The 15330-nt window shown below is 42.1% G+C and overlaps 1 protein-coding gene across 1 annotated transcript in view; it reads left to right on the forward strand.

Annotated features, from left to right (window-relative positions):
- NIPAL2 (NIPA-like domain containing 2) overlaps positions 1-13890 on the forward strand; it is a gene marked incomplete at its 5' end in the record, with an annotated part of 95086 nt that extends 81196 nt beyond the window's left edge. The window contains 5 exons of the mRNA XM_010863560.1: positions 1126-1261; positions 3186-3274; positions 10038-10101; positions 11229-11323; positions 13176-13890. Of these exons, the coding sequence (XP_010861862.1) occupies positions 1126-1261; positions 3186-3274; positions 10038-10101; positions 11229-11323; positions 13176-13288 (497 nt within the window). The remainder of the gene's footprint in view (positions 1-1125; positions 1262-3185; positions 3275-10037; positions 10102-11228; positions 11324-13175) is intronic.
- Between the last annotated feature and the right edge of the window lie 1440 nt (positions 13891-15330).

Below are 15330 nucleotides of genomic sequence, written 5' to 3' on the forward strand. Positions count from 1 at the left end.
CTAAAGCTGAAACTCCAGTACTTTGGCCACCTCATGCAAAGAGTTGACTGATTGGAAAAGACTCTGATGTTGGGAGGGATTGGGGGAAGGAGGAGAAGGGGACAACAGAGGATGAGATGGCTGGATGGCATCATCAAATCGATGGACATGAGTTTGAGTGAACTCCGGGAGTTGGCAATGGACAGGGAGGCCTGGCGTGCTGCGATTCATGGGGTCACAAAGAGTCGGACACGACTGAGCGACTGAACTGAACTGAACTGAAGACAAAAAGAGAACACTGTCTTCTTCCTGCAGAAAAACTATGTTTCCAGAAAATGCTTCCTTGCTATCATATTGACAGAACCTTAGCAAGTCACTTTTTCTTTATTGATATTTGGAACCTATGGTCTCATAGAGATAGGTTTCTCTTCAACATAGAAAATAGACACTGCTTATGTAAATCTTAGACTTCTGGTTGACTCTGAGAAATGAATACTCAGCTCTGTGCTGTACTGTGTGTCTGTCTATCAAAAAATATTTTTAGTGAAACTTCTAAGCCTTTACTAGCAAAAGGGCTCAACAAGCATTGTTGTACAGTGAATACAATACAACATTGTAAAGCAATTATCTTCCAGTTAAAAAATAAAGAGAAAGTTTAATAAAAGAGCTCACGTCTGGACTTTAGTACAGCTCTTAATAAACTCACGAGTGAGTTGCTTTTCACTTTCCAGTCTTCTCATCTATTTGCCTTCAAGTCTTTTCAGTATAGTTTAGTGGTTATTTTCCCATTAACATCACATGGGCAGTCTGCCTTTTCTTATCTCCTCCCTTCATTGTTTTTCTCCTTTCTGTCTACTAGTAATTATAACCTCCGCAGCATCCTTTCAACAGTGAGAGCTGGAAAATAAGCATCTTGCTCCAAAGATAAGAAGCACGTTGATTTAAGCAAATGGAAAGCCCAGCAGAGCTTGAGCAACAAGGTTACTGCTTGGCCTGCGTCTCATTCCTCCCTACACCTCTCACAGCCGTCTTCATTCTTAAAGCATACCAGGAGTATTTACTACTCTACCATATAAATTTAAGATACTTATTTGCAATTCTCTCTCAACTATGACTTTTATTTGTGTTTTGTGTTTTCTTTTGCAGCCTCGGTGACTGTTATTTCCGTAAAAGCCGTCTCAGGCATGATCACTTTTTCTGTGACGGATAAAATGCAACTAACTTATCCCATCTTCTATATCATGTGTATCATCATGATCGCATCTTGTGTTTTCCAAGTCAAGTAAGTTAGCTCCTGCACACTCACTGATCTTTCAACATTCCTGTGCTTCTCTGAGCAGTAATTCATATTGGCTTCAGATGATAATTAAAATTAGCTGCAACTGATTTCTAAGGGTGAGGGGTCTAAGCTTATCCTCAACCAATGTGCCTGGCTTTATCCTTCACATCCAATAATAAGTTTTTGCAAAGCATTGCCTCCACATTTTGTGAGTTCTAAAGTGTGGCCCTAATCCAGCCAAGTGCACTTTGATACTTTCCTGATGCTCTTCTGCTTGTAATTAATATCCATCGTACACAGGTTGTCATTAGCAATAAATCAAAGGGGCAGGTCCACATCGAGGATTTCATTCTAAATATGGAAAATACATGAACCCTTCACCTTCATCTCTTAGCTCATGCTCATTAATTGCCCAGAGATGGACAAAACCAGACGTTTGGCTGGGAGGGAAATCCTTTCTCCAAAACTTTGCATCTTTAGCCAGAATTTTCTTTGCACCCATGGGATTGCAGAATGATTGTTTTATGTTTCTCTTGGGGCCTCACAGTGGCAACATGGAACATTTCTAATTTCTGCTCTTCTCTTCCCTCACCTCCATCGGCTCCAATTACTTCCCACCCATTTCACATTGTGATTTTGCCTTCAGCTGCTTGATTCTCCTGAGTCTACCCGCTAAGTTTTTTGTTTACTCTAAAGTGCTATGCAAGCGCACCAGCCGGGAAATCAGAGCCCAAACCTTGAAGAGAGTGGTTCCTGCCTTAGGTGCTGGAAATCAAGTCTAATTGTTATGGGTTGACTATGGACCCTGTTACAAGGACTGTGTTACTGGAGAAATCCAATGTCACGTCACTGTTTTGTATGTCATAAACAAACTGTTTCTTTCGTTTGTTTATAAGATCAAGTGTGTTTCTAATACTTGCGTCTTGCTATTTGCTTCATCTCCCTTCTTCTGAATTAATCAGTACTGTTATAATAGCTTTCAGAATTGAGTGATTAGCATCCTTAGCTTGAAACTCTTGCTTCATGAATTTAAAAGCCAAACACAATTGAAGGTAAAGTACATTCCTGCCTCCTTGTTTCAGTCCCCACAACTTTTACACTAGAACTGTGTGACCACAGTAGAACTGTGCAACTGTGGTTCTCAGCCCTGCCTGCCCATTACACTTATATTACCAAGGAGGTTTGTTTGTACATGTATGTATATACTTACATGCCTGTATACATGCATGTGTGTGTATTCCTGCATGCGTGTATACACACACGCACGCACAAAGGAGCACTTGGGTTCTACCCACAAATTTTATCTCCCAGTTGCTCTAGAATACGACCTAAGCATTAGTGCTGTTTTGAGCGTCCAGGTGATACCAGTCTGGTGCACTGCTTTGGAAAAGGTCTAGTCCCTGGCAAGGCCACAGCATGCCATTGTGGGAACCTGAACCCTTTGGCAACCAGAGTGGGAAGCCAAGCTCCCACATGTGCTCTGCAGCTGGAGGGCTGAGCATTGTTTTTGAAACCTTAAACATTGCTTTGCTTCTCCATCTTCTCTCTTGGCACGTGGCATGTCAAGGGATAGCTAGACCATTCCCCAGATATGATATTTAACAGATTCTAGGGTCTATCCTAATGAATCAGCTGCAGTGTGATACCGGTCCAGCAGCTTGAATCGCTTCCAACTCAAACTTCTGTGGCCTCCAAAGATGATTAATTGCTTTTCATTGTTACTGTTGTTGGTTTAAACAGACCGTAAAACCTGACATCTGATCTCATACATCAGATGCATGTGAGCTATGACTGCTGATTGGAAATGCCCTTTCACTGCACTTCCTTTCCCTTTGTAGTCGCAGCTAAAGAACATGCATTTCTCATTGTTAACTTATTGTTGAGCGTCTCGTAAAGACAGAGCTTCAGTATGTGTCTTCTGCTCTAGGCTCCTGAATCAAGCCACAAAACTCTACAACACAGCGACGGTGGTGCCTGTTAACCATATTTTCTTCACCATCAGTGCCATTATCGCAGGTGAGTTTGGGCTTTCTACGCTTAGGTGACTCTACCCCTACAACAAGGGTAAATGAAGTCTCACTCAGAGTAATAAGGAAATCAAAGAATCTTTGGTTAGAAGGGATAAATAGCCCAAATCCTCCTAGCCACCACCCGTGTCTGACTTTCTTCCACAGCATCCTCTAGGAGAGGTTATCCTGCTTTGCGTGAATGTTCCCCAGAGCTCTCTGCCCCCCAGAGGCAGTTCAGTCCCGGTTCTAATCACTCGAATTATTTGGAGAGCTCTAATCATTAGAAGTATTACCTTGTATTGGGGCTGAAATTAGCCTCCCTGTGAATTCAAGATGCTCATCTTAGTCCTGCTTTGTAGAGTCTTCTCTGTCAGTCCTTCTGATAATCAGAGCAGCAGAAGGGTCCTCTTGTGTCCTATCTCCGTGACTCTCCTCTCCCTGGCCCTCACCGCCTGAATCAGAGAGTGGGGTCCTAAAGGGAACCCAGTGTTGCACAGAAGGCCAGACAGATGAGAATAGGAACTACTGCCTTTGCGGTGATGGCCTCTGTTTTTCTACTATTGCACTTCTTTTCTTTCTATGGATAAGAATGTCCATAGAAATGTCTAAATATATCAGACACAACACTATTACAAAAACATAAGTCCAAAACCGGTCCAAACAAAACTACAGTAGGTTCAGGTATGCCACTCCTAGGTTTGGTACTGGTATGCCCTAGTTCTTTAGCTTATTGGCTATATTTTCTACCTGGTTGTATTGGGACTTCATTTCCCCATGCAAAATTTATGTATTTTGGAGGGATTATTTTTACCTAATGGATATGTCCTTTTTATTTCATGGCAAACAGGGTTCCTGCCAATAGGAAATTTTAAAATGTAATTAACTTTTCATTTCCCAAAATTGAACCTTACTTTTAAAGAGACAGGTTATATCTGAAGACATCTACTTTTTTTTGCATTTTTGACAAAAGAAAGTAACAAAAGACTGTATATTTATGTGCTCTAGAATTATTGATAAAGGAAAAAAGCAAGGCCAAAACCAGTTAGAAGCATGACATACAGCATAATAGTTAAAATTACTGTGCTAAAGATCTGTAAAACATATAGTTCCCCTGAAAGAAAAGTTTTGCAAGAGGATCAACAGGGCAGAATCTGAATACTTAGCACACCTATGAGTACTTAGCACACACTCACACAATCGATGAGTCAGGGGAGCTGGAACTTTCAGGAGTGATAACAGTTCATCTGATGTTACTCAAGTATGGAATGGAGGTGAAGCTTCTTGACTTACTTCTTCTCTTTGCCTCCATCAAAAAGTATAGCTTAAAATTAAAATGAGATGCCATATTTTGTCTGCTAAATTAGTAAAGCTTTTGTTTTGTTCTTTTTATTACAATAAGCAATGCTGACATGGCTAAAGTGTTGCAGGCAGTCTTGTGGAGTCGGGTACCAGGGTACCACCTTCCTAGAATTGAGTTTCATAGTTTTTATCAAGAGCCTTAAAAATGTCTCTCCTCTTTGATCCTGCAACTCAAAAACAAAAAACAACCCAATTAAAAAATGGGCAAAGGACTTGAAACATTTCTTCAGAGATGTCCAACTGGCTGACAAGTACATGGAAAAATGCTCAACATCCCTAATCATTCAGTTCAGTTCAGTTCAGTTCAGTCACTCAGTCGTGTCCTAATCATTATGGAAATTCAAATGGAATCCACAAATCACCACACATCCATTAGGATGGCTACTAGCAAAAACAAAACAAAAACATAAAATAGCAAGTGTTGGCAAGCATATGAAGAAATTGGAACCCTTGTGCACTGTTAGTGGGAATGTAATGTGGTGCAGCCACTATGAGAGACACTGCGGCAGTTCCTCAAAAAATTAAATATGGAATTACCGTGTGATCCAACAAGTCTACTGCTGGGTGTATGTCCCAAAGAATTGAAAGCAGGGACTCAAACAGATATTTGTACACCTAGGTTCATAACAGCATTATTCACAGTAGCCAGATGGCAGAAGCAACCTAAGTTGATGAATGGATACAGAAAATGTGGTGTATATATATATACAGAGGAATATTTTCAGCCATAAAAAAAGAAGGGACTTTTGATACATGCTACAACACAGGTGAACCTTAAGGACATTATCTAACTGAAACAAGCCAGTCATGAGATGACAAATGCTGTATGATTCCACTTACATGAGGTATCCAGAGTAGTCAGACTTACAGAAATGGAAAGTTGAGTGGTGATTGCCAAGGGCTGGGGGAAGGTGGAAATGGGGATCTGTTTAATGAGTATAGAGTTGGTTTTACAAGATAAAAAAGTTCTGAAAATTGTCTGCACTCCAATGTGAATACAGTTGGCCCTCTATATCCACATTTCTGTATCTGTGGCTACCACCAATAGTAGATAGACTATATCCCCTCCCCCCCAAATTCCAGAATATTCCAGAAAGCAAAAATTTAATTTGCCAAGTGATAGCAACTATTCACATGGCATTTATGTTGTATTAGGTATTATAAGTAATCTAGAGATGATTTAAAATATTTGTGGAGAACGTGTATAGTTCAGTTCACTTCATTGGGTCAGTTATGTCTGACTCTTTGCGACCCCATGAATTGCAGTACACCAAGCCTCCCTGTCCATCACCAACTGCTGGAGTTCACCCAAACCCATGTTCATTGAGTCGGTGATGCCATACAACCATCTCATCCTCTGTCATCCCCTTCTCCTCCTGCCCTCTATCTTTCCCAGCATCAGAGTCTTTTCAAATGAGTCAGCTCTTCTCATCAGGTGGCCAAAGTATTGGAGTTTCAGCTTCAAAATCAGTCCTACCAATGAACACCCAGGACTGATCTCCTTTGGGAGGGCCTGGTTGGACCTCCTTGCAGTCCAAGAACTCTCAAGAGTCTTCTCCAACACCACAGTTGAAAAGCATCAATTCTTTGCAGTGGAAGTAAGAAATAGATTTAAGGGACTACATCTGACAGACAGAGTGCCTGATGAACTATGGATGGAGGTTCATGACATTGTACAGGAGACAGGGATCAAGACCGTCCCCAAGAAAAATGCAAAACAGCAAAATGGCTGTCTGAGGAGGCCTTACAAATAGCTGTGAAAAGAAGGGAAGCAAAAAGCAAAGGAGAAAAGGAAAGATATACCCATTTGAATGCAGAATTCCAAATAGCAAGGAGCGATAAGAAAGCCTTCCTCAGTGATCAATGCAAAGAAATAGAGGAAAACAATAGAATAGGAAAGACTAGAGACCTCTTCAAGATAATTAGAGATACCAAGGGAACATTTTATGCAAAAATGGGCTCAATAAAGGACAGAAATGGTATGGACCTAACAGAAGCAGAAGATATTAAGAAGAGGTGGCAAGAATACACAGAAGAACTGTACAAAAAAATTCTTCACGACCCAGATAATCATGATGGTGTGATCACCCACCTAGAGCCAGACATCCTGGAATGTGAAGTCAAGTGGGCCTTAGGAAGCATCATTACGAACAAAGCTAGTGGAGGTGATGGAATTCCAGTTGAGCTATTTCAAATCCTGAAAGATCATGCTGTGAAAGTGCTGCACTCAATATGCCAGCAAATTTGGAAAACTCAGCAGTCTCAGCAGTGGCCACAGGACCGGAAAAGGTCAGTTTTCATTCCAATCCCAAAGAAAGGCAATGCCAGAGAATGTTCAAACTACCACCCAATTGCACTCATCTCACACGCTAGTCAAGTAATGCTCAAAATTCTCCAAGCCAGGCTTCAGCAATACATGAACCGTGAACTTCCTGATGTTCAAGCTGGTTGTAGAAAAGGCAGAGGAACCAGAGATCAAATTGCTAACATCTGCTGGATCATGGAAAAAGCAAGAGAGTTCCAGAAAAACATCTATTTCTGCTTTATTGACTATGCCAAAGCCTTTGACTGTGTGGATCACAATAAACTGTGGAAAATCCTGAAAGAGATGGGAATACCAGACCTGCCTCTTGAGAAACCTATATGCAGGTCAGGAAGCAACAGTTAGAACTGGGCTTGGAACAACAGACTAGTTCCAAATCAGGAGAGGAACATGTCAAGGCTGTATATTGTCACCCTGCTTATTTAATTTATATGCACAGTACATCATAAGAAATGCTGGGCTGGAAGAAGCACAAGCTGGAATCAAGATTGCCAGGAGAAATATCAATAATCTCAGATATGCAGATGATACCACCCTTATGGCAGAAAGTGAAGAAGAACTAAAGAGCCCTTGATGAAAGTGAAAGAGGAGAGTGAAAAAGTTGGCCTAAAGCTCAACATTCAAAAAACGAAGGTCATGGCATCCGGTCCCATCACTTCATGGGAAATAGATGGGGAAAAAGTAGAAACAGTGGGTGACTTTATTTTTCTGGGCTCCAAAATCACTGCAGATGGTTTTTGCAGCCATGAAATTAAAAGACGCTTACTCCTTGGAAGAAAAGTTATGACCAACGTAGACAGCATATTAAAAAGCAGAGATATTACTTTGCCAACAAAGGTCTGTCTAGTCAAAGCTATGGTTTTTCCAATGATCATGTATGGGTGTGAGAGCTGGACTATAAAGAAAGCTGAGCGCTGAAGCATTGATGCTTTTGAACTGTGGTGTTGGAGAATGTGTATAAGTTATATGTAAATATTATGCCACTTTATATAAGGGACTTGGGCATCCTCAGATTTTAGTATCCACTGAGGGGTCCTACAACCAAATTCTTTGTGTACTGAGTGATGACTGTATACTTAACACAACTGAACTGTATGCTTTAAAATGTTTAGGACAGTAAATTTTCTGCTATGTATGCATGCACGCTTGCATGCTCAGTCATGTCCAACTCTTTGTGACTCCATGGACTGTACCCCACCAGGCTTCTCTGTCCATTGGGATTTTCCAGGCAAGAATACTGGAGTGCGTAGCCATTTCCTTCTCCAAGGGATCTTCCTGACCCAGGGATCAAACCTGCGTCTTTTGTACCTCCTGCATTGGCAGGTGGATTCTTTACCACTGCACGACCTGGGAAGCCGCTATTATTGTGTGTATTATGTGTATTTTGCTAAAATTTTTGAAAAATTTTTACTCTTGAAGACAGAAATTCCTCTTTGAGCGACGACAATGAAAAAAGATCCTAAAATACCAGGAAGAAACCTTCCTGATACTATGCCTCAGGAAGAAACATGTGCAAAGAAGTTTATTAACATCACAAAAGCAAAAGCGTTTGAAGCAATTTAAAATGTCCTTTGAGAAATGAATATTATGGGGCACTGGCTTAGAATAACAAGAAAACATTCAAATGACTCCAAGGACGTGTGTAATCACAGGGAAAAATGTTTTAGCAACATTAATCACTCAACAAATATTCACCAGAATGCGACATGGCTTGTTCCCACAGGAAGTGACCGACAGACCTCAGACTGAGGAAGCCCTCGTCTTGGTCTCTGTGGCACCGGCAATACTTAAGCAGCAGCCGGCACTCACGACTCTCAGTAAATACTTGTCGACAGGATAGCAAGGCTAACACCACACACGCACACACACAATGTGATTCCAGGTAGTAGATAATTAAAAGATAATTTATTTAGGACTCCCCTGGTGATGTAGTGATTAAGAATCCACCTGCCAATGCAGAGGACATGGGTTCGATCCCTGGTCCAGGAAGATTCCACAGGGCAACAAGGCCCACGTGCCGCAGCTGCTGAGCCCAGGCACCCCAACTACTGGAGCCCACATGCTCTAGAGCCTGTGCTTGGCAACAAGAGAAGCCACTGCAATGAGAAGCCATGCACCACAACTAGAGAAAGCCCACACGCAACCATAAGTAAATACAGAAAATGTAAAACAAACATAAAAGGTAATTTATTTAGTAAAAAAAAAAGTCTGTGAAGGCTTTGGGACCATAGGCCAAAAGGGAATCACTGATACTAAGAAGGAGAGAAGGAGGGCTCTCTGGAATCAAGGACAGATGCACATTTCCCTTAACCCAGAAGGAAAGATCAGCAGAGGTTAGATGGGAGAGGGGTTGGCAGTGAGAAATGGAGCTCGGGCAGCACGTTAGCATCCTCCAGTGCACCGCAGACCACAGGGTGAGGCCCAGGCCAACAGCGTGGGGAGCAGCTGGCCTGAAGTGCAAGTGCTATGTGAAAGGCCCAGCGTCCACCCAGACGCTCAGGCCAGGCTTGCTGACCCCCGGCTTAAACAACTGGAGGTGGGAAATGTCACTCTTCTTGCACGTTCCAGTGGTACAAATCTTGCACTGGACAGAAAAATTCTGTTGGCGAAAGCTATGTTACTGGTGCTGCTTTTATAATAATGATACTTGCATTATGTAAAGTCTACAAATCTGTGTTATTTGGAATCATTGAAAACTTAGTATCACATGCAAATATTTTTTAAACTAAGCTACTGAATGTGCCTTTTTAGGGCTTCCCTGGTAGCTCAGTGGTAAAAAACCCACCTGCCAATGCAGGAGATGTGGGTTTGATCCCTGGGTCACGAAAGTCCCCTGGAGAAGGAAATGGCAACCCATTCCAGTATTCTTGCCTGGGAGAATTCTATGGACAGAGGGGCCTGGTGGGCTACAGTCCATGGGGTCGCAAAGAGTAGGACATGACTTAGCGACTAAACAGCAACAACTGGATGTGCACTTTAAGGGTAACTATTTACTTCGAAAAAATAATATAGGAATTTGAAAAACAATATGTAGCTATTGTAAATATTCTTACCCTAAAGTTAATTTTATCTTCTGTCCCTATTGTAGGGATCATATTTTATCAGGAGTTTCTTGGTGCAGCTTTTCTCACTATATTTATATATCTTTTTGGGTGAGTAAATGTCTCAGAGGTAAGGCATGTGAAATCCTATTACTTTTACGTGAGATTTTTGGCATTGGACCTGAGGCATGGAAAATTGGAAAATAATATAAGAAACATCAGTTTCCCGAGCTCTTAAAAGAAGCATATTTTTCAACTTAACACCCTACCCAGAGCTCAGTGTCTTTGTGATTTAAATATCTCTGTGAGGAATCTGAAACACTGGAGATTTTCAGTTCCAGCCAAAGTCAAGGTAAATCAAAGGCCCTTGTAGCTACTCCACCTTTTTATACTCCATCAGACCTATCCCAGCCTTAGGAACCTTTAGGTTAGATCTCAGTCAGGGAACCACAGATACCTCTAGGATCACCTAGGATCCAAGGCCAAGACTGGGGCAGATCTCTGCCTTGAGACCTAATAACATCAGATTGGTGCCATCCCTCTCTTGGGTCTAGGTGCCCAGCTTTAACCCTGCCTCGGAATTTGCTGGACAATCATTGCTGGTGTTCTGGCAGATAGAGAGTAGAACCTTGACAGAATATCACCGATGTACTGATTCTTCCCTTGGCTCCCACCTGGAACTCTCTGAATGCTTAGTTGCTTCTTGATGTGGTATTCTGCATGACCATTGTTATGCAAACTTGAGCCCAGACTATTTTCAACATAGAAAGCTATCTATCTTGAAAATTCATTTTTGTGAGATTTTTGGGCGAAGCTAAACTTCTGGGGTCTGGAAACTATGACTATGCTTATGGCCAAGGACAACGAAATTTCTTAGAAAATTAAAGAATAAATTATTTTTTTGCTTGTGTTGCATGCCAGTAATGGGTCTGAGCATGCATGGATAGAAAATGAGACTTAGTGTCTACCCAAAGGGTTTAGAGCCTGAATTAACCTCCAGATGGTAAAAACCTGGGGCAGAGACTTACTGGAAGCTGCCCAGGTCTTGGTTCTGGGGACAAATATTATTGGCTGCAGCAATTAAGACAATTTCTAGGCAGCTTACCATGAGAAACAGAAAGAACAAAACCAATGGAATGTATGTCATCATGTAGAAGATGGAGTTCAGTTACTTAATACCGCGTGTTCAGTTATTTAATACAGTGACCTTGTGTTCTTTATTAACATTACTCTTACAGGTGTTTTCTGTCATTCCTTGGTGTGGTTTTGGTCACAAGAAATAGAGAAAAGGAACATCTGCCACAGTCTTACATTGATTTTGGAAATGTTCCTGGTAAGATGTATATTCCTTAATTTATAATAGAAAATTTTATCCTACAAATGAATTATTGCTGGTATGATTTCTGGAGTTGAATTAATATAAAACGTAATTCTTACCCTCAGAAAATGTACATTTAATGATGAAAGCAGAGGTGATAGTTTAACTGTAAATGTTAATAATCATTTATTTGATTATCAGTTTTGCACAAAACACTGGGGATAGAAAAGGACTGACCCTGTTTTCTTGATTTGGGTGGTAGTGAGAATTTCTGTTTTAGATTTCTTTAAATTGGAAAAGGGTAGGGAAAAGAGTGGGAATGGCAGGAACAGACCCTTGTTGCTTGGAGAACCTTTGAGGGGAATTCTACATCTAAGACCAGACGCTTAGGAACATCATTCCTTGGGAAGCGTGAGGTGGCCCTTGTACTGGGTCCAAGAGTGACGTTCTTCTTGGTCACCTGAACGTGAAGAGCTTCTTCCCCTGCTCCTCACCTCATCCATCCAGAGGGGTTTCACATGCATCGTCATCCCAGCTCTCCACTCCCACTGAGAATAACACTTCCGTGATGCAGGCTTGGGGCTTCCCTGGTGTCTCAGATGGTTAAGAATCTGCCTGAAATGCAGGAGACCTGGGTTCGATCTCCGGGTTGGGAAGATCCTCTGGAGACGAGAAAAGCTACCCACTCTAGGGGGGTTTTCCCTGGTAGCTCATCTGGTAAAGAATCCACCTGTAATGCAGGAGACCCCGGTTCGATTCCTGGGTCGGGAAGATCCCCTGGAGAAGGGATAGGCTGCCTACTCCAGTATTCTTAGGCTTCCCTGGTGTCTCAGATGGTAAAGAATCCAGCTGCAATGCAGGAGACCTGGGTTCAGTCCCTGGGTTGGGAAGGTCCCCTGAAGGAGGGCATGGCAATCCACTCCAGTATTCTTGCCTGGAGACTCCCATGGACAGAGGAGCCTGGTGGGCTACAGTCCATAGGGTCGCAAAGAGTCAGATAAAACTAAGGGACTAACACTTTCAGTTTCATGTAGACCCAACAGAAGCGATGTCCAGAACAAAGGAAACAGGTTTCTGTGTCCTCACTTCCTTCCCTGCTCACCACCCCCAACAATCTCTGGCTTTGCTAGGGATTTGGGGTGACCTATAGGCTTCTAGGCAAGGAGTAGTTATGTTCTCACAGCTTCCTCCACCATGCAGTTAGGACCAAGCCTTTGAAGCAAAAAACCGTTAAAACCTTGTGCCTATGACTGAGAAAATATGGCCCCATGAGTTCTGTGTTCTCTTTCCCATTTGAACCATCTTATCAGCTAAGAACACTCAGCGCAAGAATCGGCATTCATGGCAAGGCTGTGCCTTAGAGAGGCCTTCTATGGTTAGGGGTTCTTTGGTAGGAAGTGAAGTTTACTTACTTTTAACTTTTTTTCACTTCACACAGTTGTATATGTAGAATCAGTAAGAGCTTTAGAAGGCATTCCGAAAGTCTGTTTTCCTCTGTTGTTACATGCGTTAGACTAAACATGGACCAGGAGACAGAACAGCGGAGAGAGAGGTCTGGAGATGCGTACACACTTCATGTTAGTCTCCTGACTGATCCAGCCTGATTTCTGTCCCCAGCATGGTCATGGGGACAGCACATGCTCCCCGGGTGGGAAGACGGCTTGCTCATGTGGACAGCCATGATCTTACATCAGGGGCACGGAACTCTGTGGGCCTTTCTTCCCTGACGTTTATGTCTTCTATTTAGAGGGCGACCACATTGTCCTTTTTAAAAAAGGAATAAAATCTGGCCTAGATAGAGGAGAAGTTATTAAGACTTATTATTCTACAAGATTCAAAAGATTCTTTGTGATTATTGTCTCCACAGGGAAACAAATTTTGGATAAAATACAACCAGATTCAAGTGGCTTATCCTATGGAACTCTGCCTGATGGAAGTGACTCCATAAAGAGCCCGAATGAAGAGAAGAAAGGGGTCTGAGATGCCGAGAGGGATGGCTGTGGGCCTGTTATTCAATACCACCTTTTAAAAAATTGCACATGTTCAATTTATGTCAGCAGCTAGTTTATGCTGACATGTGCTCGCCTTCGTTTCAGTCCCTGACCCCAACTCCATGTCTATGGATGATCAGCGCCTTCCTAAGCTTTGACAGTTTAAGGTTTTCATGGAATGTAATATGAAGTGTTCCCCACCCCCTGGACCTCTCTCCCTGGTGATCATCTAACTGGCTAGATCTTAATTAGAGCCTGGCTGCCCAGGCAGGAATGTCACACAAAAATGTGTGTTCACGATTTGGCTGCAGAACGCATAGGTTGCTTTTCCCATACAGCTTGCAAGGTCAGTTGCTTTACTTTAAAAAGACACTTTAGTCCCACAGCCTCCTCCCTAAACCAAAGGTTTGAAAGCATTCATTTTTCCTTAGACATCTTTTAGGAACCTTCCCATAAAGATTTCACCTTTCTGTTCCCAGATGAGAGTGGTGAATCATCTTTTCTGAAAACTAGCCCTATCGTATTTATCCTTTGAAAAGTAAAAGTGTCTTTTTTTTTTTTTCATAATTAAGCATCTGTGTTTTGACTACACTTAGGTCACTCTTTCGTTTTCATCTTTCCTTTTTTTATTGGAGTATAATTGCTATACAGTGTTGTGTTAGTTTCCGCTGTACAATGAAGTGAATCAGCTATGAAAGTGAAAGGCGCTCAATCGTGTCCAACTCTCTGCGACCCCATGGACTATACAGTCCATGGAATTCTCCAGGCCAGAATACTGGAGTGGGTAGCTGTTCCCTTCTCCAGGGAATCTTCCTGACCCAGGGCTCGAACCCAGGTCTCCCGCGTTGCAGGCAGATTCCTTACCAGCTGAGCCACAGGGGAGGCCCAAGAATACTGGAGTGGGTAGCCTGTCCCTTCTCCAGTGGATCTTCCCGACCCAGGAATCGAACCGGGGTGTCCTACATTGCAGGCAGATTCTTTGCCAGCTATACGTATACATATATCCCCTCCCTCCTGAGTCTCACTCCTACCCTGCCATCCCACCCCTCTGGGTCATTGCAGAGCACCAAGCTGAGCTCCTGTGCTTTATAGCATGTTCTCCCTGGCTGTCTATTTTACACACGGTATAGTGTATATATGTCATCCTAACCTCCCAGTTCAGCCCACTTTTCTCTTCCCCTCCATCCTGCCCCAGGTCCATGTGTCTGTTCTCTGCATCTGCATCCGTATTCCTATCCTGGAAACAGGTTCATCAGTGCCATTTTCTGGATTCCACATATATGCGTGAATGCACAATACTTCTTTTTCTTTTGACTGACTTCACTCTGTATGACAGATTCAAGATCCAATTTATACCCCATTTGATGATGGGGTATACCAAAACCAGAAGACCTTGGCTGGTGAACTTTTTAAGCTTAAGAAAGGAAAAACTTAAGAATTAGTACCAAAAAATGAATCAGTATCAATTTTTTTAAGTAAGAGTGTAGAGCAGTGATGTTTTCCTCAGCATATGATCCTATTATACTTGAAACTGAAGAGAAACTTCATATCCTATGCCTTTATTTGTTTAGATCTTATAATTCATCAAGTTTAATGTTTTTAACTTTCAACGTTAAGTCTCAAAAATCATATTTAAATTTTTAGTGATATTTTCATGAACACTCCATCCTTTCCTCAAGTCATTACTTCAAGTTTTAGAATAAAATCCTTCTAGGTAAAAGAACTGCTATGATTAGAGAACTGGATTTCAGCCATTTTCAATCCACAGGCATAGCACACAGCCAGGTGGTCCAGCCTGAGTCTAGTCCAGGTTCTCCTGTGCCCTGAATGGCTCTTCTGCCGCCATAGATGCAGGTCTACAAAGACACATTTGCAGGTAGAGTCCATAATTGTATCTGTTATTATTTATGATCTCCTAATATTGAAATGAGGCAAAAAGAGCTAGCCTTCATTGTAAGCAACATGAAATAATAAGCCCCATCATTAATGACATTTCAAAACCTTCAGATCACAGGCCAGTCCAATACTGTC

Source organism: Bison bison, unplaced genomic scaffold (genome assembly GCF_000754665.1).
Source record: "Bison bison bison isolate TAMUID 2011002044 unplaced genomic scaffold, Bison_UMD1.0 scf7180017864491, whole genome shotgun sequence".
NCBI lineage: Eukaryota > Metazoa > Chordata > Mammalia > Artiodactyla > Bovidae > Bison > Bison bison.